A 27,724-nucleotide genomic window follows, 5' to 3' on the forward strand; every position below is an offset into this window, starting at 1 on the left:
CTGACCGCATGCTCGCCTCCCACTCCTCCCCGCAACCTCCGAGCGGGCTCCGGCCACCCCACGCCTCCTCCCGCCGCTGCCTGCCGCCCTGCCCTCCCTCCTGCCTCTGCCCTCCCAGGGGGGGTTCCAGTTACTGTCCCGAGCCGGGAGGGGAAGGGAAGAGCCTCGCGGGGAGGGAAGTGCTGCAGCCTATCCGCTGACATCTGGAACTCCCTCTCCTCTCTGATATCCTCGCTCTTCCTTCCCTAACCTTCTTTGTCGGCTGAAAACTGGTTGTGGCAAAAGGCAGTGCTGGAAAGGTGGATGTCTGGTAGATGTCTGTTGCCTGGGGTATGTTTGCTAGCCCGGGTGGGTCGGGAAGCTGTCCTGGAAGGGGCTGGTGACACGGGAACACGCCTCATCCATCCCAGGGTCCGGCACAGACGCGATGGTGCTCGGCTGTAGAGCGGAGGTTCGCTGTAAGGTTGAGTTGCGTGCGGTGTCGGTGGCAGTAAGCTACCGCTGTAGCTGTAGGCTGAAAGCGAAATAGGGCATTTCTTAGAGCACGGTGTTTGCGCCCTCGTGTCCGTGTGCAGCAGAGAGGGACGGGTGTCGGGCCAGAACGATGCCTCGGTGATGGCCATGGGTTGAACCGAAACAGCCACAGCACACTGCCACTGTGCTGCAATGCTTGTTTTGGCCAGCCCAAATAAGAGAGCCTTCCCAACGTTACTTTCTCCTAGTTCGGTCTCTCTACTTCATGTCCTGTCAATTTGCATTAACTCTCTCCTTTCGTGTAATGACAGTGTAAAGAGCAGTACTGTTAGTTACTGATCACCGAAGGGGTAGCTTCATTTGTAAAGACTTGTAGCACCGCTGGATTTTAGGAGCCTGGGAAGTGTCCTGACTACCTGAAGATGTGATTCTTGGTCAGTCTTAGGAGGTGTTAGTTTTGGATGTCGGCTTCTGCGTCAAACAATGTCAGTACTTAAGTAATAAACCTAAGCACTTTCTCATCATGTTCAGAGTGTGGTGCTCAGACCTGGCACATGAAGTCCCTCTTGGCTGAAGATGTCTGTAGCATTAGTATGAACATAACAAGTAACATTTTTGTCTTGCTAGATGCTTCCAGTTGCAGTGGTACCTGTAGCTAAATGCCATGAAAGAGCAAAATTAGAATAAATGATGCATTGCTTGGACTTAATGTTATATGAGAGAGAGGTTTTGCAGAATGATAATGGATCCATGTGGTCTAGTGGAAGCAGTCTTTATGCAGATCAGAAGTTTTATGAAACTATGCTGTAGTGAGGCTTAAACTTTCATACTGTCCTTAAGATCAGTGAAGCAGTTTTGTCTGTTCTGATAATTGTAATTACAAAATCTTTATAATTAGGCAAAAGTTTTGTACTCTGCATATACTTTGTGTTTGAAGCATATGGGCATATCGTAAGTAATCTTGAATAATCAAGGAAAACAAAATATATTCAAATTAGGACTGTAGCAGACATAACTTGAGGGTCATCTAGCTGAAAGAATGAGGGTTCTCCCTACTTCCGCCCTCTACTTCGTTACCTTGGAAGGTAGATTCTTGACCTTGCTCTGCAGTGTAATATCAGTTTACATACTTTTCCCTGCTCTTGCCCTCCCCCCTGTAGCATTTGGGTCACAGATGCACTAATCTGGTGTCCCAGTGTGCTGGAGGGTTGCCAGGCTTTTTATTTTCCCTTGGGCTTGTTTACTACCTACTAATAGTCTGAAAAATGCAGGCAGTGTGTGATATGAAGTCTCTTGACACCTGTGACTCTAAACACATCAAGTTGCAGGTTTTAGTGAAACTGCACCTGAGACAAAAAAAATATATTTGTGTAGGAATGGGAAAAATAGTGGATGTAGGACCAAATTCTCTTCCTCTTTTCTCTGGCTCCCATGTGATTGAGGCAGGCCCTTAGAAGAACATCGTTCTTATGTGTGTCTAATGGGGGAATCTATTTTAATTTTTTTTTTACTGTAAAAAGAATAGTTACTGTTGATTGTGGACTTTAACTCTCACTTTTTCCCTGCCCTTCCCTCCACTTGTGCACTTTGATATATGCTCAAATTACCAAGGTAACTGCCCAGATAAAGTGACTTGCAGATGTGGATAATGTGGTATCTACTGTCTCTAGACACTAGAGAGACTATGAGGCCTCCAAGAGAAAACTGGAAGTTTAAACACTATGAAGACCAGCTTCACATTACAGTGACCTGACTTACCCATAAGCTCACCGCAGTAGTGGATGACTCTGTGTGTGTCTGACTTACTTACTCCTGTTTTAGTCAAGCCATTCTTTGTACATTCTTTCTCAAAACGAGTTTTTCAAAAGAAAATGAAGGGGGGAAAGAACTATACAGTGATTTTTGGTTTTTTTTTCTGTTATTTAAATGGTTTTATTGAAAGGTCTGACAAGTGCCTAAGATGGAGCTGAGGTAAGAAAATAAGAGGAAGCATGCAGTGAGAGGAAAAAAGGAGGAGGGAAAAACATCTCCCCCTTTATGTGGCATTAAACCATGAGATCAGTTTGGTTGCCTGAAACTTAAGTCTAGGTTGCTTTTAATTGTCCTTAAGGAAACTCCCTTCCTCAGCCACATTATTACCCAATAAGGGAGAAAGAATTCAGGGAAAGAAGTCTTTGGTGCTTTGAGAAAATAATAACTCTTTCCCTCTTATCAGTGTGGTAATCCTCTCCTAAAAATAACAATAGTGTTTCAACATTAAACTAGCTTTCTGTTCTGTAATCTAAAAAAAAAAGAAGCTGCAGGTTTCTGCAGTATCTGTCCTTAAATAGTGTGAGGCGGCTGTTTCTGCATTCCTTGTGTGCTGATCTGCAGTGCTGGGTGTGTGCTGCTGCATGTCCGTGTTCATCTCTGCAGTGCTGCAGACAACAGCTCCCTTGCTCTGTGCAGTCCAGGGAACAGTAGTCAGATGCATCCGTCACTGGAAAGCATGAGTGGCCTGGACTGCAGGGTTTCTTTCTCCCACATACTTCTGTTACTTCTCCCTCCTTGGTTTTCTGATAGAGAGACATTTTATATAGTACAGCAGAGACTGACATTTCTAGACAATAGTAAAACCATTTTTCAAAGATACTGAGACTTGGTTCTTATGGTTTATTACACTTACAGTTTGTCAGGCAAAAAATAACACCTTATTAGACTAGCTTAATTAGTTAGCTTGCAAATGATGCCTTCATTAGGCACTATATATACACTCCCTGCCACTCTTACACGTCTATTGTTTGATTAAAAATCAGGCTCCTTTTTCATTAGGGGATGTAAACAACAGTTAAAGAACAAAGTTGTGAAACCCATGGTAATATTCCTGTAATCAGTGAAAGAACTACTAAATACATTTATCTTTAGATCAAACTCTCACTAAGACAAGGTGCAGATTAAAGTTAGCTCTGCAAGGGTGACTGGAGCCATAATGAAAACATTTCTGTCACGCTAGACTCTGGGATGACTTTCTTCTGGCCTGAACTTGTTGAAATTCACGCCTAAATTGAGTGCGGGGGTGCAATACAACACATTTTCCTTTAGTCCCTTGCCTGATTATGCGATCCCAAGCTATCATAAATAATTGGGAGTTGTACTTGTCAATATGTGATTGCTGGTGTAATGCAAGAATGTGTAAAACCTAAGATCAGAAAAATTGGAGCCTTCTAAAGAATTTATCCCTTTGTGTTCTGATCTACTTTTCTGCAATATGTTGAAAATAGTAAAGAATCAGTTAAATTTAAAACTGCTGTGCAATCTAGTTATGTCAGTGTAGAGATTTCTTCTTTCTTCCTCTCTGTGTCGTAACCTGTGCTGGTTCAAGAACCTAGCTGAAAACTTTCCTACTGCCTCTGTGTCAATCTTTTTATTTTTTTGTCATGAAATTACTTCTGAGTAAGGGAAGGACTTCTAGTCCTTCCAAACAGGACATGTGAACTAAACCCAGAAATACTAAATGCTTAGATCACTTGAAGCTTGCTATTTAAAGACTGCTGGGATATTTTGTGATACAGGGTAATACATTAAACAGCAGATACATGTGTATAGCACAGGTGAGTTTGCTTTTGCAGTATATGACCAGTGAGAGTGAGATAGCTGGATCACACTGCACACCCTGCACAATGTTTTTGCTTTAGGAGCTGCTCTTTTCTTTTAGGAGTGTTTACTCCTGCCGTCACTGAAGGCAGCAGTCTTGGTGATGATTACAGTATTGCTGTTCAGTCAAGAAAGGCTGCCTCCTATGTGGGTTAGCACTTCCTGATTGCCCTAGTTCAAATAAAACCTCCTCCTCTGTTACTTGTGACTCACTGACATGTGTCACCATTCTTATTTTCCACATCATGTGGGTGCTAAATACTTTTTCTAGTGCATGAATACATTGTTACAAGTATATGTGAAAGAGCAGTTTGTCTTCAGTGACACTGTCCCCTAGGCACCATGAGATGATACTCACGGTGATGCTCTGTTCATAGGAAACCTAATTGTCACCTAAAACTGGGAAGATCTCTCCTCTCCTACTGTGCTTTCTTCTTTGCAACGTTCACTTTTTATTTTCTCCTTATAAAGGAAGATGCCCTATCAGAGACTCTCTTCCCTCTTGCTCAGAAACCTACAAAAAAACTTTAGGTTAGAACTCAGCTTGTTAATGAACATTGTTCAAAGTCAGCAGTCTGATTCTTGGTCTGCCAGCTTTTGCTGTTAAAGTGTATCTTGTACTAACTCCTGACTCAAAGCCAGAAGTTCTTGCACTTTCTTTATACAGCGATGGGTGAATCCTAAGTCACCTTCCAGTGCCTTCCCAAGAGCCAAATCTTAAACTCTATATTCTTTCCTCTTGGCATAATAAAGGAAGATGCTTATCAGCTCTTAGGTTCCTTACCAGCTGCTTGAGTCTTAGCGATTTCTGTTTTTTTTTTTTTTTTGGCCTTAAGCACTGAGAAGGGCTCTTGCAGCATGCTTTTGTGAGGGCAGTGGCCTTTGTGTAATGGAATGGGAGAGAAGGGGCTTCTGACATTTTCTGTAGAAAATTTAAGTACCACATTACTGTAAATTATAAAATAGCTAATCTCTTAACAACTGAAGAAGTCCTGCATCACCTCTATAGCTGCTTGGGTGCTTTTGAAGGCTGTGCCAAGCTGATTCAACACACTGACCTGGTTTTAAAGAGTTGGGTAGTATGAATTCATACTGGCTGAAGGCAGCTTTGTTTGAAGGTGCACAATCACAGCCCTGGGGGGGGGGAAGTAAAGGGTTGATTCCTGGTTGCCTGCTACTGCACAGTTTTGTGTAGGACCACTGTTGCTGACCAGATGCTGATGAGAGAACAAAGCTGTGGTAATCTTCTCTTTATGACTATACTGGAGCCATGGAAGGCAGGTAGCACAAAGAGGTGACCCAACTCTTGAAGGTACCTGGTGAGAAGAAAACTTGAGTTTTGTAGCCTTCTAAGTGACATGGGTTTACTATCCCCAATGATTGACAATCCTCTTTGCATAATTAGTCCAGGAGGATTAAAACAAACTCACCTTGAATGAAAAAAAAACAAACCTGCTGAACAGAATTACATAGAAACCTATTGGCAAGACATCCACCCACAGAAGTAGGCTTTAAAATGACCTTGCTTTATTGATGTATCTGCTTAGATTGGTGATGGCACTTCTTTTCCTTATCCCCTATCTTGCAAAAGAAGCTCCTAATTCTTGGGTTTTATTCAGGTAAAATAGTTGACTGAACACAACTGAAAAATTCACAAATACTAGAAATTCAGATAATGGATAACTAGTGAACAACTGCTTTTGACCAAAATTAAAACAATTTAAAACTGTTTTGAAGAAGCAAGATTTCCTTAAGATACTTTCTGACACTGTTTTTGGAATTATATAGTTACCACTACATCAGGAAACACTAATAATAGAATCATAGAATGGCCATGTGTTGGAAGGGCCCTTGAAGATCATCTAGTTCCAACCCCAGGGAGACTTTCACTGGAACAGCTAATCACTTCAGTGGTGGCAATAGACCTCTCAGTCCTGCCTGTGAGTAGACCCAGGAGCAATTTAACAGGCAGAGTAGTTCAATCCTGCAGTTTTAAAACTGGAAGAAAACTGTGTTGTGTATATCAAGAATCTTATGCCTGTCTCTTCTTGTTTAATACTCAACTGCTAATGAGTTGATCCACTTTCTGGGAGAAATTTTCCTTTTCAAGTTATGAGACTGATATCAAAGGCACAGAACTAAAAACTGTCTGTTGATAAACCTGCATTGTGTTTTTGAAACTACTTTTCTCAGATTCTCTGGTATGTTAATTCTTGTTGCACAGTCAAGTCCAGCTGTAAAAATGAACACTGCTTGTTCTTATAGAAGCCAGAAATAGATCCAAGTAAGCTTCTTTAGCAGAATATGATTTATAGAAGGATAATGTTGAAACTGTCTATTGCACTTATCAAGCACTCTGTTATTACATTGAGTTAGAGGACTTGAATGACAAGTACAAGAATAGGCTGTTCTTGCTGTATTATAGCCTTTGTAGAGTCATCTTTAAAAAGCTGTTACCTAGAAGCAGTCTGACTCAGAAGTGTGTTAAGGTTCAGTTTTATTTGTGTTGTACTTCAACTCAGTTTTGGCATCTCTCCTTCATGTGGTGTCTTGCTATCTGGCAACAAGAGCAAAGCTTTTTTAAATTTTGAATTAAAAAATGTAAGTATATCAACTCAGGACCCCCGTCTTGGAATCTATAAACCCAGAATCTGCTAAATGAAACTAAAAATATGCAGAAGCAATATCAGTACATCCTTATTTCTGTGATCATGCTGATGTAACAAATCTTGCTAGACCTAGCCAAGATTTTAGTGCCTCCTCCCCTTTGCTGCCACTGCTAATCATGCAGCTTTCAGAGGGGCTGTGTGGGGCTTTTTTGATCTCATGACATATTCATTCTGTTACCTAGCCATCCCTGGTATAGGAGAGGGGTCACAATTTTTTATGTCATCCATTTCCTAGGGAAGGAGGAAACTGTACCAAACAGGAATTACGTTCTGTTTTTGCCGTAAGTGTAGAAGGAATTGTGTATCAAATTTCAGCATCTCAAGTAGCTTCTGCCTCTCTTAGAATAAGGTGGAATTTTTACCTCAAATTAATATTAGTGTATTTTTGTCTGTTTATTTTGTTACTGCAGACCTGCAGATTACTGTAAGTCTGTTCTGAATTTTAGATGACTGAGTCAATGAAGCTAAACAGTAGGTGCAATATTTTCTGAAACTGGAGTACTGAGTTGGTAAGGAACACATACTTACCTAAATTTATCTGCCTTATTTTAAGGTACAGAAGGGCAGTGAACTACCAGCTGAAGGGGCTGGTTTGGAAGCTAGTAGTGCAGAGGCCTGAGAGAATAAACTTCTTATTATAACAAGGAACCTTCTGATGTGCAGCAAGCATATATGGGGAGCATATATGGCCTTTAAAAGGTACAGAAGGCTGGCAGTGAGATTGAGCCTGGCAAATGGTCAGGAACACTATTCCCTGTTAAATTCCAAAAATCGTCTTAGTCATCATCATAGTCAGTGTCTGTTTTTCTTAGTGTTTCCTTGAGTGAATTTTGTAGCTTCTGCTGACTCAGGAAAGTTACAGCTTCACCTTCTGTTTTCTTAGGTAAGCCTATACTGCAGTACTAGTATTAAGTTAAAATACTCCAAGGCAGTATGACAGCTGGGTCTAATGCTAATGGAGATCCTGGGCATGGAAGTAAGGTCACTATTTCTGCTTGCAGACTCTTACCATTCTTCCCATCTCTTCTTTAATCTGAAGACTACAGTCATCAACACTAGAAAATGATATATCTAATCCTAAGATCACAGATCTTAGTGCTGATAATTTCTACTAAAAACTGGAAAGCAAGCACCTGCTCTATTACATGAGTACTATAAGACTTCCTGACATGCTTTATGCTTTATGTTGCTTAAATATTTTTTACAAGTTCTGTTTAAACTGATTTCTTGAGCAGTCTTCTGAATCAGTACAAAACAGCTGCTCTGATGGCTCAAAAATATATAGCGTACTGTCAGTTTTCCTTTTAAAATGTGTTTTGATTGAGCTTATGATAGAGTTTGTTATCACAATGTATCATTAGGCACTGCAAACTTTAGTCTAACATTGAAAAAATGTTCTGTTGTCTTAAACATGATGGCATGCAGCAGTGTGTACAGTGTAAAGTAACTTTCTGGTGTATGACGGGGTATACAATGTAATGGAAATTCTGAGTCCCTCTCTAGCACTACTGTTGGAAGGCCTGACTTTGTTAAAGACTGTTTAAATAAAATATTGTTATGCTTGTAGAACTCATTGGAAAAAGGGCATTTACGCTCCTGACAACAAATTGCCTATTATATTTCTAGAAACTGAATGGTATTTCAAGTTAGGGTGTGTAGATAACATGAGGAATACTCTGAAAGCCTCTTGCTGTGCATTCCCACAAAACAAAGATTAAAATGGAAAAATAGTTATAACTTCTGAGGTTTAAATGAGTGGTAGTCCTAGATGATGTTCAAAGTTGGTGTCACCTGCAGTAAAAAGAAAAAAATCCCTCATTGTTTTGTCAGCAGCTGACCTTGACAGTTCAGTTTCTTTGGCTGTGTTGCTCTCCTGATCTGTAAGACCAGTGATTTAGGTAGATGGTGTGTAGAAGACCTAGATCTTTGGAGGCTTATACATGCTTTTGTATCTGGGGGCTTTTTAAGTCTTAGACAGTACAGTCAAAGCCTTTAGCAGTAAATATAATGCTGAGCATGTAATGCAAGCAGTGATTAATTAATTCCCCTAAACAGGAGGGATTATAGTGGGAGAAGTCACTCCTGTTTGCTCTGGCTGCAGCTGGTTGGATTCTTCCTCACCTCATGAGCAGCACTGAAATACCAGGAGCTGCTGACCTCTCCTGTTCCACCTGCCCTGCCTCTGATCCCCCAGTGTGTTTTAGCTATTAGTGTGGGGATCTTAAATCTTTGTCAGGTCTGTCAGTAATTGGGCAGTTAGCCTCTGCTGCACTCGGTGAACCGCTAATGACTTCCAGGTGTCTGTCCATCCCTGGGCTAGCTTCAGCTTTCTTTCCCTCTGATCAGAGCAGAGCCCAGGGCACAGCCTTTGCTTGTGACCTGCAGTTGGCTCACTTGACCTGAATATGTTGCTCTGTGTAAGCAATAGAGCAGGACAAGATATATTATTGTCTTGCTTCTGCATTTTTTGTTTCACATTTGCACTTCTCTCAGTGGTTGCAGAAGAGAGAATTGCATGGTTTCTAGAGTAACAGGTAGTGCTCCTAAAAGTCTGGGTTTTGGAATGAAATGTAGATATAAGGGAGAATACATTTGTCCATGCTAATGTTTTTATATGTGTTTTGACCTGTTCTAATGGGTTGGGAATATAGATGACTGAGCTAGTGCCCTTGTGTAATACTAAACTGTTGAATGCAGAGAAACTGGGATAGGATGTAGTTCTGTCTTAGTAATTTACTAGACTAGAAATTGCATGCTTGTCTGTTGAGGCTGTTCCAACTCAGAGGAAGGTTTCCTCTACTTCCTGTCTCCATCCCCCTTGCCTTGGCACAACCAAAAGTGTAAGGTGTGCTGAGGGACTCGCTCAGTTGCTGATCTGGCTTCTCTGCTAGTCAAATCATAGAGAAAAAATAAAAATATAATAGCATAAAGTTACAAGTAGACTAGTAGGAGAGATTAGAATGCTGTGCGTGCTTTTAAATACATATATCCTGTTTACTGAAGCCTATCACAGCTTCTGGTGTTATCAGAACAATCAATGTGCTGGTATTAAAAATGCTTTGCATTCCTTAGTGTAGAAAAGTGAGATAAAGTTCTTAAAGTGGATAGGAGTTATGTTGTGAGCTACCCACTTATCTCAGCTACTGAAAATAAATAGTGCACTGATTTTTCTTTTGTACATCCCTTACCTCTAGGTATCAAAAGTCTAAATGTTTTCTCATTATTTTAATGTGTTCTTCCTCTTGGTAGTTTTTTGTGTTCTCAGAACCTCCTCTCTTAAGAGGTATTGATTCTTTCTCTTGACTGTTCATGGAAAAAGAATTTCAGCACATCTGCTTTTCTGCAGAGAACAGTCTTTTACAGATGCTTCTAAACTCTCTCCAGCAGCATGAGATTAATGTGAGTTTCTTTAAATCTCTTGCATACTTCCTTACTGTACATTAAAAAAAATGAAGAGCAAAGCAAACATGGTTGTCCTGTCTGAAATTAAAAGCAGAAATACAAGTGTGAGAGTGGGAGAACTTACATTCTCACTTGCTCTCAATCGTGATTACCAGATGTATAGGTTTAGCTTGAAATGACATTTATCTGTCTGGGGGGTTAGCAGCATCTCCTCTTTAATAAAATGTGAGCTGTAGAAAGTAACTGATCTGTTTTGAGCTCATAATTTGCCATGTTGTATGGAGGTTATTTCTCCAGCACAGCTCAAATTATGGTTTGACCCCTTAACTGTAAATTGTGTATTTGTTTACAAAAGCTGAAGCTGACTTTATGTCAGCACATCAAGTGCAGAATGTATTAATCTTATTTTTCAGGTAAGTTTAGAGAAACATAAAAATTCTTCTCAGTCTCAGCTTAGCCTAGTACAGGTTCTTGTAATTAGCATTTACTTGTGAGTTTATTGCAATATGAGGAAAAATCTTTGATTAATAATCAAACTAGAATGCCATAGTCTTTCTTAAGGGTAACTGCCTTTCTCCTAGGTTCTAGATATTCATTTGTTTTAATGAAGAGAACTTCATTTGTTTTAATGAAGAGGACTAGATAGGAGCATGGAATCTTAATGTGCTGTGGAGAACCTGAAACAGCGATTCAGCATGAGTTTAAGATTGCACAGAGCCTCAAGTGGAGATCCAGTTGCTTCCACAGATAATGAGGCCAATTGGGTTAAAGAAAGGATGTTTACAAAATACAGTGCATTCCTTAACTACTTAAAATTGTGAGGGAGAAAGCACCACTGACCAGGAAACAATTTCACGAGTTGTGGAAGTGGATCTGTCCCAGGCTGTCCTAGTTCTCCTTTCTTCCACACCATTGGCTACATGTTCCTAATCCGTCCTTTGAACCAGCTCTCACAGTAATGCACTCAGCCAGATGACCAAGTGCCCCTGAAAAACCTGTGTTATGTGCTCATGGGCTTTTTCTTTCTGGAAAACTTGGTGTGAAAAACTAATACCGAGACAAGGAAGGGGATGGCCAGAAGTTGGAGGAGGGCCAGACAGTCTAGGTTGTCTTGAGTTGATCTTGAAAGCTTAGCTGACTTTTGTGAGCACTACATCTGGTTCTGAAATAGGTAGTACAGTATCACTGAAATGGTTAGAAACTTCCCGAGTTTCTTTCCTTTCAACCAACAAAAACCTTTCAAAACAACAATATTCTTTGCTGGTCTTAAATATTTATGCAACTGCTGTAAAAGTTGCTAATTCAGCTATAAATGCTGTTTTTTCCTTGTTTAAGGAAAATATGCAGCTTGCTAGCAAAGCTACATGGACACCTGAGTATCAGAACCTGACTTCTTAAGCAGCTTAAGAAGCTTAAGCATCTAAGTCTAAAATTAGAAGTGTGATAAATACCACAAATCAGAATAGTGTGGTGTTACTCATATTGTAAAAAGATGATAGTTTGGTATCCATCACTTCCATTTGAGGGAGAAACTGGAATTTAAGTGCCTTTTTTTTTTTTTGATTTAGGCTTAAACAGTAAAAATATAACATAAACACCTTTTCACTAACCAATCTTCCTTTGGAAAAAAACCCCAACTTCACCCTCTTCCCTTGGGCATTGGTATTTTATTTTTGACATTCCCTTTTTGTGAGTGGAGGACAGTTCTCACAGGGACTTCCTCCCTAAGTCTCCCAGTCTGGACTTCCTTTCCTTCCTTCCTCAAAGGCTTTTGTGTCATGCCATGTTGTCCAGCCAGATGTGATTAAATAGTTCCTTAAGGCTACTTATATTACTGTAAATTACTGTAGGTGTTCCATGGAAACTACACTACAACAGGGCTTGAACCTACAAATAAGAGTTGGAAACTCCTTGTGAACTCAGCATAGCCCCTTGTAACTATTTCAACTAGCTTAACTACACTCTGTACAAATGTTACCCTGGTCTAGCCCGAACTTAAGGCTGTTCCTTCCCTGCAATCCCTGCTCAGTAATTCAAGCATCATTCTTGCCTTTCTTCTCTCCCCCTCCATCCTGTTTGCATTTGTTCTTGTTCATGTGTATGAAGTTTTTTTTACCTTTCTTTCATAGGTAAAAGCTTCAAATCTCTGCAGTCTCTTTTCCTATTCAACTTTGTTACTACATCTGTAGCTTTCAGGGTTATAAAACCATAGGACAGTTTGCGTGGAGGAAGTCTTAAAGATTATCTCATTACAATACCCTTGCCACGGGCAGGGACACCTTTCACTATCCCAGGTTGCTTAAAGCACCATCCAACCTGGCCTATTGGTTAGCTAGAGTCTGATTGTGCGAGCATTACAGGAGAAATGCCTCATTTTATAATAGTTCCAGAGCACTTGAGTGATCAAGTTGTTTTCTCTGCATAATTAAAAGGGAGAGAAACTAGATTAGAGGACTGCTGTCTGTTTCTTGCTACTGCCTTGCAAACTGGCCCAGAAAACGTTGGTCTCTCGTATCTTGACAAGATCAACTGCAAAAGTTTTAACAAAAAATAGAGAAACTCTAAATCTGAGAAATTCCAGTCTGAAGCATGCAGAACTTCAAGTAATAGTACTTTTTAATAGCTGATGGTCATGCTTTAGAGGATATGAATAACAACTAAACCATTAGGATCCTTTAAGGTATAAAGTTACCTAGAAGAGCATCCTTGGAGGTTACTGCTGGTACTGTCTGGGTAAAAAGGAAGAGAAGGCATATTGTGAAAAGGACAAGGAATGAGAGTTGCTCTACAAGATTGCCTTTCAGCCTTGTAATCTTGCACTAGATCTTGGTCAATCTTTCCTCCAGTTTGTAGAAACTAATGAGACTGAACAAATGTACATTTCTCAGAATTTCAGTGTACAGTCAACCTGCATAAAGGTCGTGGAGGTGCTTGGCACTTCTGATCCAATACTGGCCTGTTATGTACATTAGTAGTGGGTTTTTTTCTTTTTCCTCTTCCAGTGAAAACTTCATGACTGTTTGCTTACATGTATTATGTGTTGTCTTCTCTCCCTATAAACTACTGTTTGGGATAGGTTAATGATCAACTAAATACCATTTCACAAAGTCTTCTATTCCACTGCTGGAAAGCAGTACATCATTTGGATTGCCATGGGAACTCCTAAAATTAATGAAAAAAAAATGGAAGTGGGCAGTATAAGATATGTAACCAACTTCCTTTTTTCCTGCTCTTTTACTATAGCCTATACAAATTAATTTTGCAGTCTTATTGAAACTGTCCTCATCTGACTTATTTATTTGCTGCTTTTCCTTTTTCCTCTTCCCGGAATCTCATTGTTGAAAGTAAAAACACACTTTAAATCTACTTTCTAAGTACTGCGTAAGGTAGACAGATCAATCTGATTTAAGAAAAAGGTGCATCCTTTTCTTTCAGTGAAATAGATATAGAAAAGAACAAAAATGTATGAAGACATTTAAATGTATAGGCAGTAGTAAATCAGTATAACTACATAAAAGTTCTCACAAAATAGTTTTATAAACAGATTTTACATGAAGAAGAAAAAAAAATCTTGAGTTCCCTTCATCTGTTTAATGAAGACTGAGCACATAGCTCTTACTGGCAGGAATTATCCCTAATAAAAAAAAAAAGTCCTTGAAATTCTGCTTTACCTAGGTTTCAAAGTGAGCAATTCTCTCTTCATATTCAAACTTTTGCTGGTAGGCTTAAAAAAACTGCCTTAAAACAGTTGTCAAACTGAGGGTACCTTCCTTTTTTGTGTATACTCTTGTAATTGCTCTCCTTGAAAAAACCCCACATGACTCATGATTCTGTGTACTTTGGTGGCAAGAAATTTGGAATTTTTGAGCTAAGTGCTCTTTGTGACATTTGCATATGAACTGCATGCCATCTAGTTTCTGAACTGGAGCTCTTAGAGAACGTATTTCAGCAACTGGTAAAAATGAAATGGCCAGCCTTCATGAAGTTAAACCTAGAAAAAAACCCAAAACAAACCACCTCAAAACCTTACTGTAAAACCAGCAATATTGGCTCAAATGTTGAACTGGAAGGCTGAAAATGTAACTGAACAAAACAGAAAAATTCTTGATGTTAGGTTGTAGTATCTTTTCTTGGAAAACAGGTATTTATGTCTAAGTAGTCCAGTTCTGCAAAACACAAGCTGCTGCTTAAGTTAAGCATGAGGATATTTCTGCCTGTGAAAATCAGGTGACTTTTTTGAGAAGATAGGATTGTATCAATTAGGTAATGGCTTTACCACTCCATCATTTTGGTGCTGAGTGTGCAGTAGCAAACATAGGAAACACTGACTGAGTTATGTTAGTGGAATCTTGCAGTGGTCTTGAGTGTAGCTGAAAGTTGTCTCCAGGCACGTGAACATACAGCTGGAGGAATTTTGATGTGAGTTCTTCAGTGTGGCCCCCTTCATATTTGAAGGGCTGCAATTCTGCTTTGTCTGCTTCTGCCACCTGTCAAGGTTCAGCTCTCTTCTCAATCATTAAAGCAGAGGAAGGAAGGAGGGAGACCTTTGAGATGCAGTTGATTTGATGGTATATCGTGCTACTTAATGAAAACTTTGTGCTTAAAGTCAAATGAGCATAGTGCTATTTTCATTTTTGTATGGTTTTTTTATATGGGATGGTAAACATCAATAAGTATGGACAGTTCTTCATGTTTCAGATGTTTTGTGGAAAAAAATTTTGCTCTGCTCCATAAGAGGATTTAAATTCCTCCCAAATAGCTTTCTGTGACCATAGCAATTTTATTAGAAGAGGAGTTGAAAGCCTGGAGTATTACCAAACACATACAGTTTCAATATGCACTTCACAAGCCTTTGCACTGCAACTTAGCAGCCCAGAGAAGGGTCCAGGACTTATCACTCTGTTCCTACTGTTTCTCTCTTGATGTCTTTTCTTCTAATGAAGTATATAGGAATAAGCTTATTTAAAACCCCTTTAAGCTACTTACCTTGTAGTCAACAAGTGTCACCAGAAATCAAAGCAATCACTCATCATATTAACTTCTTTGAAATGTGTTTTTTTCTCAGTACAGCAGGTTGTTTATATCCTGACTAGTCTTTTCTGTGTCAGTAATTGCACCTACCCTCTAATTTACATATAGACCATCTATTTGCATATTACATGAACGTTATGGAAAATATAAAGTTTAGTTTGCCCTTTTTTACCTTGTTTTAAACCAAAATCTACTTTTTGTTTTGTTTCAGGATTTTGCAGCTCTTACAGCATTACCTTATTTATCCACTGTTAGTCTAGTTCTTGCTCAATAGGTCAAAGGGAAGCGGGGGAGTGGGCATGGTGTTATTTGGTCAAATGCTGTCAGAAGCCTTGATGACCTCTTTGACATGACTGTCAGTATAGTGCAAGTGAACTCGTAAGAGAGGGAGTAGGTAATATGTCACACAGTGTAAGTTCTGAGAGTTATAATTTGTACCCGAGTCTCAGTTTTCATGTTAATAACTTAGACATTTTCATGCAGAAGTCTCCCAAAGTGTACAAAAGCTATGTAAATGCATTATTAAGGTATAAATCTCATTACCAAGAGATACAGTGCAGTCACACCAGTGTCTATATTTCCCACTGGTGTCTCTGCAGTTCTCTTGTACCCCTTACCTGCATGAAAACTACTTGCATGAAATCTTTAACTCCGTAATTATGGCAAAATCTGTGTGTATTTTTTGTCTTGGTATCTGTAAACATTGATCAGATTATAGTGTACAGAACAAGGCTGGTAATTCAGATATAAGTCAAGGTAGTGGGGTGGTGGGAAAGGAGGGGAAACAACAGGCAGCCTGCCCTCAATAACTGTTTAGTTGTGTGAGTGGCAAATACTTTTTCTTGAGTATAGTCTTGGTTTAGTGTGTGGCAACTCACCTTAATGATGAAAGGACTTTGAACTCTGTCTATGAACAACCTCGGAGTCCTTCTGAAATAGGCTTCTAAAAGAGATAAATTTTTATAAACAGGATTAGGTAAGTGTGTGCATTGCATGATACTTAGGAAATTTGAGTTATGCATGTTTGGTAGCCTCCTCCATGCATGTTTAAAAGTGACTTTTCTTTTTTATTTAACCACATGTATTTCTTGTTTTTGTTTTTTGTTTTCCTCCCCCAACAGCTGGCTTACCCCTTGGTGTTCTAAACTTGGCCAAAATAAAACCGTATCAGAGAGGCTTTTTCTGTAATGATGACAGCATCAAGTATCCGTTCCATGACAGTACCATCACATCCACTGTCCTCTACACAGTGGGGTTCACCCTGCCCATTTTCTCTGTAAGTAGCTAATATATAGGGAGCTTTGGTGATGGGAGTAAAATGTATGCCTTCCTAGAGCTCAGTACTGTAACTTTGCTTTGAAGACAGTCTATATAGGCAAAATCCCATGTATGTATAGTCATATGCATGTGAAAGGTGCTATTGCTTTGTTTGCACAGAAAATCTGGAACTAATCTCTAACTGCTAGAGTTGCTAATTTTATTTGTTTTAGGAGCAGAAAAAATGTATTAGTCTAGGCTTTGATCATTGGAGAGTAAAATGGCTTCCAAAATGTTATGGTATAAACACATCTCTCGCTCAGAATGGGTTAGTCTGTTAACTTGAACACCTGTAATATTAAAACTTAGTACTATACTGGAGTGCACATGCCTATAAATAGTGACGCTTCCATATACTTTCTATGGATATAAATCTAATTTTGACTCAGTGGGTTTTATTAGGTTTAAAGGTAATGTGATGACTCTTTAAACCCTTCAAAATGGGATACAGACTGAAAATCTAACTGCTTGTAGAAAAGAGGCTCAGTGTTTTCAAGACCACATGATTTTGACAAAGAACAATTTTATTCTTCTCTAGGTTTTTCTAATAATATTTGAAGCCTGCTTGTATCCCAGTTTTTAGTAAGGTTTTGATATGACTTAGAGAACCAAAATTTAACTGTGCAGAATAGTCTTGAACCTGAAACTATATCTTGTTTCTGCTTGTGGTGGTTGACCAAGACATATGAAAGATGATGATAATGTTTCATCTGATAAATGTATAAGCTAAATTGATTAGTAAGAACTATATGAAGTGGTTTAAGGATGGAAGCAGTCATTTAAAACAAGTAAACAGATACCTGCAGAACCTCTACATGCACTACTCTAGTTTTCCCTTAAATCCTTATTCATTAAAGCTTGCATTAGACCTGTGCAGTAAATTGAAGGTTGACACAACAACACTAGTATATTTTCACTATTAAAGAAAGTAGTCTGAAGTTTGTTATTTTGACAAGTATATACATCCTCAACATACCTTTGGGAAAATTTTCTTTTCCAGTGGGTTTCCTTTGTACTTAAATTGATAAGTGTACTGGTGAACTAACAATTGTACCTCTGTGCACTTTTGGACTTTTAAAGAGGTGTTCCAGTTGCAGTTTGATAATCTGTTGAGTTGCTTGATAACTTATCTTCCATTTCAAGAAGTTGTTAATGTAATATAAAGTCAATTAAGAGTGGGGGTTTTTTTCTGGCTCTAAAGCAGTGGAGAAACATCTGACTTAGAGCTAATTCACTTAAATCTCAATATTTAAAGAGTAGTATGGACTATAATTTTAGATAACCTTTGTAGTTGCAACTTAGAATTAGATGTGTCAGTGATTGCAGTCTATTCTGATATTTTTCTGCTATGATACTTTTGTAGGGGTCACGCAGTGAATTTTCATTGCCTGGCTTTGTACTGGGGCCTGGAGTATATAATTGGAACAATCACTTCTAGTCTCCATGCTGAGAGATTTAAGAAAAAATTCTAAAGCACTTTTAGTTCTGTTACAATACAGCCTAGCCAGATCATTTGCTTTTCAGTCTGAACATTTTACAAAGCTTAAAGCAATTGCTCTCTGTAGTTAACATTCTAACCTGGCTTTCTAATCTGCATTTTAAATTTAGAGAGCTCTTTAGTCTCATGCAAGACGTGAAAAATCTTCCATGGCTACTGGAAACTAAGGACTAGGGTAAGGTGTGGAGCTAGAGAAAATGACATTGGGGATATTACAACTTCCTGAGTTGAAAGGAGGTTCCTGTTCAATGGTTTCTGTCTCCAAGCTTGCCTTTATTCAAAGTGGAAGGGAAAGTTGATCAGTCTGGGAATCTGACATTCAGACTTGTTTTTTGTTTTGGTATGACTCAATCAAGACTTGAGACCTTTTTCCCAGGCTGTTTAAGTTTTTGGAAGTAGTGTGTTCCAGACCCAATATCCTCACCAGGGACACAGCTCACTCATGAAAGATTATTGGGCAACAACACTGATTACCCTACATACAGTAAAAAAAGTTGTCCTGACATGAGACTTCTGAAAGGAACAGAATTCTCAGTGAAGGAACTGGTAAAAGATGGTAAAAATTTGGTCTAATACTATGTAAAACGTCTGTCAATTGCACTTTTGTGCAAGCTTTTTTCCCCTCAAACATGATACTTGTTCCTAAGTAGTTGGACTTGACACCTCTTACAATCTGTCACATTGTGAGAGAGAAAAACTTGTGGTAGAAATCTAGGGGAAGCAAAAAGAATCATCTGCAATGTGGAAAAAAATAGTTAATTGAGTAGTACAGTGATTACAGCCTTAGCATTTAATAATGTACAGGTATTGCTGTTTGCTTATTTAGACCTTAGTCCCTAAAACCTAATGAAATATAAGCCGAAATGCTCAAAGTGTTTTTATGCACATGCTCCTTGCTGCTCTATCACCTTGCTTGTCTTAAAAGTGTAGTAGGAAGTGGCCTGAACATCTTGCTATATAATAATAATAATAATAAAAGATCTTGTTTGGTTAAGTTGTTAGGGTAGGCCACAGTGGTATATAAAATAACTTCAAAGGAGAAAAAAACCCCAAAACCAGACAAACAAAAAAAACTCCAACACCCCAAAACCTGCATAGATATTTTATTATTAAGCCTCTCTCTGTGCATAAAAGAAACTCAGCTATATGAACATGGATTTGTTTAGGTGACATTTTATGGAGATTTACAAGATGTGTTAGAAACTCTTGGGAATCTTAAAAAAAATTAAAAATTAAAATAATATTCTTAGAGATCATAATTCTGTTTATGGCTCTGAACCCTTCCTGATACCATTGCCACCTTTTATCAGGAAATAAAGTGTCTGGGAAAGAAATTCATGTGTATTCTTTTCCAAGTGCCACTTCATAGTATGTTGCATCTCAGTTTTCCAAATTGTTCTATTTTGATGGGAAGCACAATTTTTGTATTAGAATTTTCTGAGATTCAGGATCAAACAAGCCTTGGTAGTGCTCTGGAAAAATGAATCTGTCTAGATGGCTAGGCCAGTGTCCAGAGCAGCACTTATCCATGATATCTGACACTTAAGTAATGCAGGAAGAGCTTTCTGATACTTCTACCTTCCCAAGTCTTCATAGAGATGTTTAGAAAGTAACTGTATAATTTAAAGGTCATGACCAGTTAGAGGGTAGTGTCCATAGATTGCAACTCTGGGAATATTTTCAGAGGTACTTGGCATTTTTGGTTTTTAGCTGTCTGCATGAGACCAGCTTTTTCAAGTATAATTGACAAATTAATATCAATCTTTCTCTTTCGGTGAGGTCCAACCATGTCTATTTGTAGATGTCCTATTCAGTTGGTCTTTTCTGGTGACTTCACCTCCAAGTTGATTTTTCTCTTCCTCCAGTCATCTTGTTTCTTCAAACTGCTACCTTCAGTGACACTCATGCAGCTTCCCTTAGGTGAGAGTAGGGGAGGGAGAAGCACAGAGCAAGGGAAACCTCTGAAACAACTTTTTCGCCAGAGGAGCAGAACAACAGAGCAACTTGAGAGTTACTGAGTTTCATCTGCTCCCTGTACTAAGTTCTGAAAAGGGTTTCTGTAGTTCCCTGCCAAAACTTTGCCTGGCAGCTCAGTTTGGGAGCTGAATGTTCATAACCCACTGGTGGGTTTCTATTATATGATGGACTGATGTGTGAGAGGACAAGAGTTCAGCTCTTCTAACTCAGCCAAAGTAGTGCATTGAGTTCCTGGGAAACTAAGTAGTTTGCCACAACTTGCTGCTACCAAAACAGGTAATGCAAATGCTGATGTTCCTGACAGGGGAAGTGTTTGTTAGTAAACGGTATTTTGATTAAGTCACTTCTCTGGGATGACCTCTGCTGTTTGGGATTTGTTTGAGAGAGAAGAACATGATGAGCCTGTAGGACTTAATTTCTCCACCTTCAACACATCCAAAAGATATCTAGGTAGTCAGGTCACATTGATTTCTAACTAGTTTAAACAAAACAAACAAACAAAAGGCAAAACCAAAACATTCCTAAGTTTGGTTTGGCAAAAACTAATGTCTTAAGTATCTTGATGCCTTCTCAAAGGGGACCTACATAGCTTTGCTCCTGTGCCAGCTTTAACCTAGTAGACATTAGGCTTAATGTTTCTGGCAATGTCTCCTTATACCAATGTTCTGACCAAAACTTTCTGCTCCTACAGATTAGCACAGTCATAGTTTGGAGGCAATTTCCTGATTTCTTTTCTGGCAAAAGAAACTAATCTTTTATGCTCTGCTTGTGAAAGGGATTAATTTTGCAGGGAAACTTTGATTGACAGCACCTAGTTGATTAACCAAAATTAGCATTTACTGGGCTAATTTGTCTTCAGGGACAAGTGTAGTTACTGCTGTGGTAGAAACTAATAAATCAGGGGACTAATTTATTGAAGACTGTTTGGTACATGTACTCTTCATTTTTTCAGCAGTGTCAAAGCTTTATGTCCCCCTCTGATAGTTTTGCAACTAGTTGAAATTAAACCTGCTGTTTTATACGAGAGTGGATTTCAACTTAACTTTTAGGTTTCAGGTTGCTTATAAGTAATTTTTTTATGCTCTGCCTCTTACCTGGTAAACCTTCAGAAAAAGACAGTGTGTTATCTTTATTGTTTTTTGGTGTATTTATGACATTGAAGACCTTTTTGGGCAACGTTGTTGAACTTCATAATCTGTCAGAAACATACCCCCTGTTTCTTGGTGTCAGTCACATCTATTCTCATCCTAATCCCTTTGATACATTAGGAAGATAGAGTACTCAGGCTAAAGGCAGCATTTTTAAAGAAAATCTCATTAATTAGATCTGTATATTCAAGTTATTACTTCACCAAAATCTTAGGAAACTAAACAGTCATAGGATTAGATAAGGAATCTTTAAATGTATACATAATTCATTGGACTCTGAGAAGTGGACAGTAGGAATTAGTACTCCTTGACCTTTGTAAGGGAGGAAGGTGTCAAGTAGAGCTCTCCAGCAGTCTGCCCTGTTCTGTATAGTCATAAATGCCCTGGAGGAGAGTATGTGTGGTGAGGCAGCAAAGTAGGGAACTCAGAGCAATAGATAGAAAAGATGGCAGTAACATAGCTGGTGAAATATGGGGTAGGTGTCAAGGGATATCCTTCCTGAGGAAATTGGAAAGGACAACTTGAGGAACATGTATAATCTGATGTTCTCTCTTTAGAGTGATAATGGTCAACTTTTAGGTCTGTGGAATGATCAACTTTGTGCCCAGTAACAGTGAAGAAACCTAATCAAGATTAGAAATTTGGAAAGAAATAGACCTGTGGCATACGAGATATTTATGGAAAAAACTCTAACATAATCAGTCAGAAATCACTCCAGTTTGTGAGGAAATCTAATCCATTATGCTGTATGAGTCAGACTTTTGGACAAGTGTATTATAATTGCTTAAAATACTTAGTCTTACCAGTTGAGCTACTTGTGTTTCTACCTCTTATATTCTGATTGAAACATTTCAGAAGCCTATGGTTCTCCCTATATCTTTATTACCAGCTGTGTTTGTAATTCCTTGGTTCTTGGTTGCTGGTTGGATTAGTATTGCTCTTTTTTTTCTGATATCAGCCTATGCAATTGGCTGATTTACAGCCCTTGGATTCTGCTGAACTATGCAAAACCAAACTCTTCTTGTTTTTGAGATGAAGACTGTACCCTAGCAGTCCTTTTCTGTCTGTGTTTAGGATAGATGAATTGAAATCAAATGTGTTTGACAATTCTGATTGAGTATAGTTTCAGAAGAAATTTTTATCAGCTGGTCAAAAGTGTTTAATGCCTTTGGAACAACTTGTCTGATGGTCACACATTTGATGTACAAAAGCTGCAGGAAGCAGATATTATTTTCCCCCTGCTATTTTGAACTGACAAGCTCCCAGCTCAACAGAGTTGTTAAATATCCAAGTGCATGACTCTCAACTTATTAATGCACAAATCCTCACCTGTGCTCTTGCTTCAGTCTTTGAGTTGTTTTGCTGGCAGAACTGGCTGCCCTTGATCTTCTACTATATCAAAGAATTGCCAGCTCTGTCAGCAGTACATCTGCTAGTTATTCATTAAGGATGCATATGCACTGCATAACACTGACTTGTTGGCTTTATCCTTGAGATTACCCTACTGGTAACCTCTTCCCAACCTTATAATTTCTCTTCACATACGTGTTGCCATTTTCCCTTCAGGCAATTTCTTCACTGTGTTACAATTGACTTAGAAGATTAAGTGTACATCAGGGATGCTTTTTGGTGTTGTCATATGGGAAGTATTCAGTAGAGAGCCTTTACTACTCCTTTTGCTCCACTTACTATGTAAAAGGAATACTTAAGCTCCTCAATTTCTTCAGCTTTGAAGAAAAACTGAAGGTAAAAGTGACCCCAACTAATTTTTACTAATTCTCTATTTTAATGTGATAAACTCTGCCTTTAGAAATTGGAGCTTGTTTAGGAGCAAAATGGATATTTGTAGAAGCTTTCTTTTAACTTACTGTGACAATGTGACAATGACACACAGACAGGATTTCTTTTCACAGTGAACTGGTGTTGAATCCTTGCTACTTTTTCCTGAGAAACTACTTTAGATGTTTGTTTTTTTTTTTGGATAAATCTTCTGTCAAAGTGTGCTGCCCCCTTGTATTACTGTTAAAATTTCTTCCTCAGTTGTATCTGTGAAATTTGAAATTGACATTAGTAATAGTTGTGCCATTATGAAGACAAGTATCATTTGATATCTTCAGTTATATCCAGTCTTCCTGTACCAGGAACTTTCATGCTTAGGAAATTGCTATTGTAATGTGAAAACTTTTATTCTTGTCTTCTGAAATCATGATATTTGTCAGGGTGAAAAAGTAACATGTCTGTCACAACTATAGGGAAACCCTACTATTGTACTTGCTATGTGAGAGGCTTTGCCTCTATCGGTTAGGTCAGTTCATCTGCTTTTTTATCCTGCTTGTACTAATGAAAAAGCCAAACTATTTTTCTTGCCTCTTTATTGTCTTAAAGCGAGAGAGATTTTCATTGCAGTAAGTATTTAAGCTATATATTTGACATAATTTTGATTTCAGAAATTAAAACACCTTGAAATCCCACAAAACCAGATTTTGCTGATCCATTTAGAACAGAACAAAATAATAAGTACTGTGGAAAGTTTCTCTTAATGGTTTCACTTGCCAGAAACAGTTGCTGCCCCTCTGGTTTGACTTCTACTTTTCTCCTCCCTCCTACCAGCTACTAATAGTGAAGCCAATCCACAGGTGTTTAAAAGTAGTAAATTAAACCAGCTATATGGAGCCTGTTCTGAGGGATTAGATATTGACATTGGAAAGTATTTTAACCAAAAAGACATCAAAAGGCTTTTCAGGCTTATGATTGCCTTGGGTTGAGCAAAAGGTAAATTACAAATGTTGTAGTTCTGTGACTTCAGTTTAGTTTAACGGTGTAAAGTTAATCTGATCAGTTTTATTGTAATCTGTATTTTAGAACTTTAAACTTTTCTCTCAAGCTTTCATGGAGCATGTCTCCTTTCAGCACTGAAATGTGCTTAGAACAGCAGTAAGACAAATGACTGGTGGAATTACTTCTTGAATCTATTCTGCACTTGGAGGAAACTGAAGAAACACTTCATGACATTCACTATATAAGCTTTTTAAAGTTTTTTTAACTTTTATATAAGCTGTCTTTAACTTTTTTTCAGTGCATAGCTCTTCCAATTAATGATTGCTTAATGGTAACTTAATGGTTACTAGATACCTAATACTTTAAGACTCAGAGTAAAGGAGATGTAAAGAAATTATGAAAGAGAAGACATTTTAATAACTTGATTTTAGCTGGTTCATACTTGCTTACAAAGCAAAACAAAAACAAACCTTGAGTTGTTTGCTATTTTGTTTGCATGATCTGGATACAGGAAGATGATGTGAGCAATTACAGGCTAATTACATCATAATCTCAATATTGCTGAAGAATGAACATGCACACACACATCAAACAGCTTCATTTTGCATGGAAAAGCACATAGCACTGCACAAGGGACTTCATTCCCATGATCCATGTACCACTGCTTTCCATTTCTGATTTAGCAGCTGGCAATTACATTTAAAAAAGCTCCCCCCTCTCTCCCCAGCCGTGTGAATAACCCCATCGCTCTGAAAATTTTCAGTCTTTCATCTTGAGAAGCTGAAATATTCAGGAGTGGGTAAGAGGAAATGAGGAGTAAACCACCATGACTCCATTATTCACAGAGCAGGTCTTTAAAAAGGATGATGCAGAGCTAGTGATATGATTGATGTCAGTGATGCTACCTAATTGTAATCACAAGTATTTGTGGCAGTGTACTGAAGCTGTGATAAGTGGGGTTTTTTTTTAGGGTGAACTAATTTTGGGAACAACTGCTTTATGATGATAATCCAAACTAACTAGTCTAAAGAAGTAAACATAGTAAAGAAACTATCATCTGTGTATGCCTAATTCTCTAGTTTTGGAGATCTAAAGAATACACTTTTCTCAAATAACAGAGTCTTGAATCTTGATGTCAGTATGAATCTTGATGTGCAGGGCAAAGGATGAAGTTTTCATTCCATACCTATCTTACAGAATAAATGGTGTTGGAAACACCATGGCATTATGTTGATAAGTCACCTTCCCTCGTGATGGCTGCACATGTTTCTGCCTCCTCCCTTACTCAAGTCAGCTAAATACTAAACAACTGATGATATATCATGACATTTGTCACAATACCAACATAAGGGAAGGGCAGAAATGAAGTCTGGGCTGCAGCGTTTTTCAAAACCCTGCTATTCTTCCTATTAAAAGAGGGATTTTTTTGCTGGTAGGAAAGGCTCTGTTTTTGCACTGTACTGCAGAGTCCTGCTCAAGGGCCCTGTGCTGGCTGATGTCTGAATAGTGCAGTGTTTTGATGAGTCTCTGGCTTGGCTCTTAGCTCACACTGCTGTCTTTCTGCTTTGTTAATGTACTTGGATGGCTTCCAGAGCTAGGTCAGTTGTAAGTCCTGCTGGCATGGAACTGGAAACAACCCTTCTTGACAATGACAGTGGCTTTTTTCTGCCACTTTGAGGGGAGGTTTTGCATACTATTGGTTTTATGACTGTAACAGTACAGAAGGTACATGATTCTTTGTGACAGGCTAGCTGGAATTCATGGGCCCGTATGGTAAGCCTGTAGCTGCTAGGTTGTGGAATAAAGCTCTGTGATTCATCAGAGTGCACTTCAACGGAATTTTCACTTACGAACCATTAGTTTGTTATTTGTTCTTCTGTGCCTGTTTTTGAACTGAAGGATTCATTTAAAAATTTGATGGTGTGAAGAACAAAACTGATAGCAAATCATTGGTGAAGCCACAGTGAGTATCGCAGGTTATGGTCCCAGGAGTCAGGCTTAGTTTGGAGGACCTCAAGGGTGAAAACAAAGGGTGAAGAGAGTTGAAAAGGATCCTAGGTCTCTTCCCTAACGGTTCTCTTGCTGCTTGGTTTTTTAATTCTTTCTTTTTTGTGTGTTCTTTGCATCTTTACTTTTGTAAGTAATAAGTGTACACACTTGTTGGGGCTAGCTGTGTATGTGGAAAGGAAGAGGTAGGCTATGCCTTGGCACAGGGGTCCTGTTGAGAGAACTGAGAATACAGCAACATCTTTCACTGGCGTGAAGGAAGGGTGAAGGCTGTTTTTATCTTTCTGATCCCTTATTGGTAGATAGGGATGTCTCCCCCAAATAATTTTGGTTGTCTAACTCTAAAGTGGTATGCATTTTATGTGCAGCAGTGCTGAATTCTGAGCAGAAAATCAGGGGCTTTTATAACACTGGGCTGTACATTGCTAAATTAAAGATTATTTATTGTTTTGTTGAACATTCTTGGTAGTCACCCACTTCTTTTTTCCATACAACTATTTCTTTCTGAGACTATTCATCTCTGTACACAGATTGTGCAAATGTTGTGTGTGTGTCAGAGATGGAGGAACAGGACTTAGAAATGTGATTCTATTAGTTTGTGGTGATTCGTATCTTATTTTGAGCTTTCTATAAAAAAAACTTTGCCATTCAAATATTTTGGTTCATGGTATGGGTGTCTTGATGTGCAATAGCATGCATGTCTTAATGTTGTGTCTGGTTGATATTAGATTGAGCCAAAGGCATCCTCTTTGGAAGAGAGGGGAATAAAATCCCCATACCCTGAGGCCATAGGGCTTGTGCAGTGATGTTTTCTAGGGAGCTGTCCAGTGTGTGTGGAAGTGGGGGGATCGCATGCATGTGTAATCTCCTTTTTCCCATATTCCCAAAAACTCCCTCTGCACTTGCACTCCCTGAGAAACACCTCTTTTCTGCTTTCATGAAATTTAATTTATGCTCTTCTGGCTTGTAAAGCTGTCCAGAGAAGGTATACAGGGGCAACTGTTGCTCACTGGAATATAAAGAAATAGTCAATAACTGTGACAGTAGCAGCAGATTGAGCAATTTGGTGGTTGTCACTGAGCTGTTCACTCAGTCACAGTTTTGACCTGCTTCCATATTTGATGTGCCGCAAACACGAAGGTGAGAGGAATTCTGCCCTGCTCTCCTTCATTCAGCAATACTTCCTGGGAGCTGCAAAGTCAAGGCAGTAGTCACTGGCCAAGGGAAGTGCATAACCTAACTTTCTGCATGCCTATTCCTCTTTATGCACTTCTCTTTGGAAATGCTGGGGTATAATCAGCGCCAGAGTTTGTTTTGCTTTTGTAATGTATTTTGTATTCCTTTTTGCCAGCTGGCTTGCCTTTTGCAATTCTCAGTTCACGACGTACCCCCTTCCAGAGAGGAGTTTTCTGTAGTGATGAATCCATCCGGTATCCATACAAAGAGGACACCATATCTTATAAGTTTTTAGCAGGAATAATTATTCCTTTCAGTATAATTGTTGTAAGTTCAACTTTTCTTCATTGCTTTTGATTTCAGTGGGGGTGGGGAAGTGGGAGGAGGGGCAATCTGTTAATCAGACTTCTAAAATGATATTCTATAAGATGTCTCAATCTCACAAACATGTCCTTAGGCCAGGTGCTAAAAGCAGTAGAAATGATGTTCTGGCAAGAATAACTAAAAGGTTTGCTTTAGTTGAGGTCAAACAGCTAGAATTACAGAACAGAAAAAGAATACCTTAGAACCTTGGACATATGGTGGCTTAACTCTATAGTCTGAGAGAAAAATTT

At 38.8% G+C, this 27,724-nt stretch overlaps 1 protein-coding gene across 2 annotated transcripts in view; it reads left to right on the forward strand.

Annotated features, from left to right (window-relative positions):
• Positions 1 to 284: 284 nt before the first annotated feature.
• PLPP1 (phospholipid phosphatase 1) overlaps positions 285 to 27,724 on the forward strand; it is a 57,165-nt gene continuing 29,725 nt past the window's right edge. Inside the window, exons 1-3 of one of the 2 annotated variants that reach the window (XR_003915962.1) lie at positions 285 to 299; positions 16,331 to 16,485; positions 27,286 to 27,437. Coding sequence is in view for 1 of the 2 variants with exons in the window: in XM_029961575.1 (XP_029817435.1) it covers positions 315 to 330; positions 16,331 to 16,485 (171 nt within the window). In the remaining variant the exon portion in view is untranslated. Of the gene's footprint in view, positions 331 to 16,330; positions 16,486 to 27,285; positions 27,438 to 27,724 lie in introns of both variants that reach the window. The other variant, XM_029961575.1, reaches the window with a different exon arrangement.

The sequence above is a fragment of the Manacus vitellinus genome, unplaced genomic scaffold (genome assembly GCF_001715985.3).
Source record: "Manacus vitellinus isolate BGI_N305 unplaced genomic scaffold, ASM171598v3 scaffold_36_pilon, whole genome shotgun sequence".
NCBI lineage: Eukaryota > Metazoa > Chordata > Aves > Passeriformes > Pipridae > Manacus > Manacus vitellinus.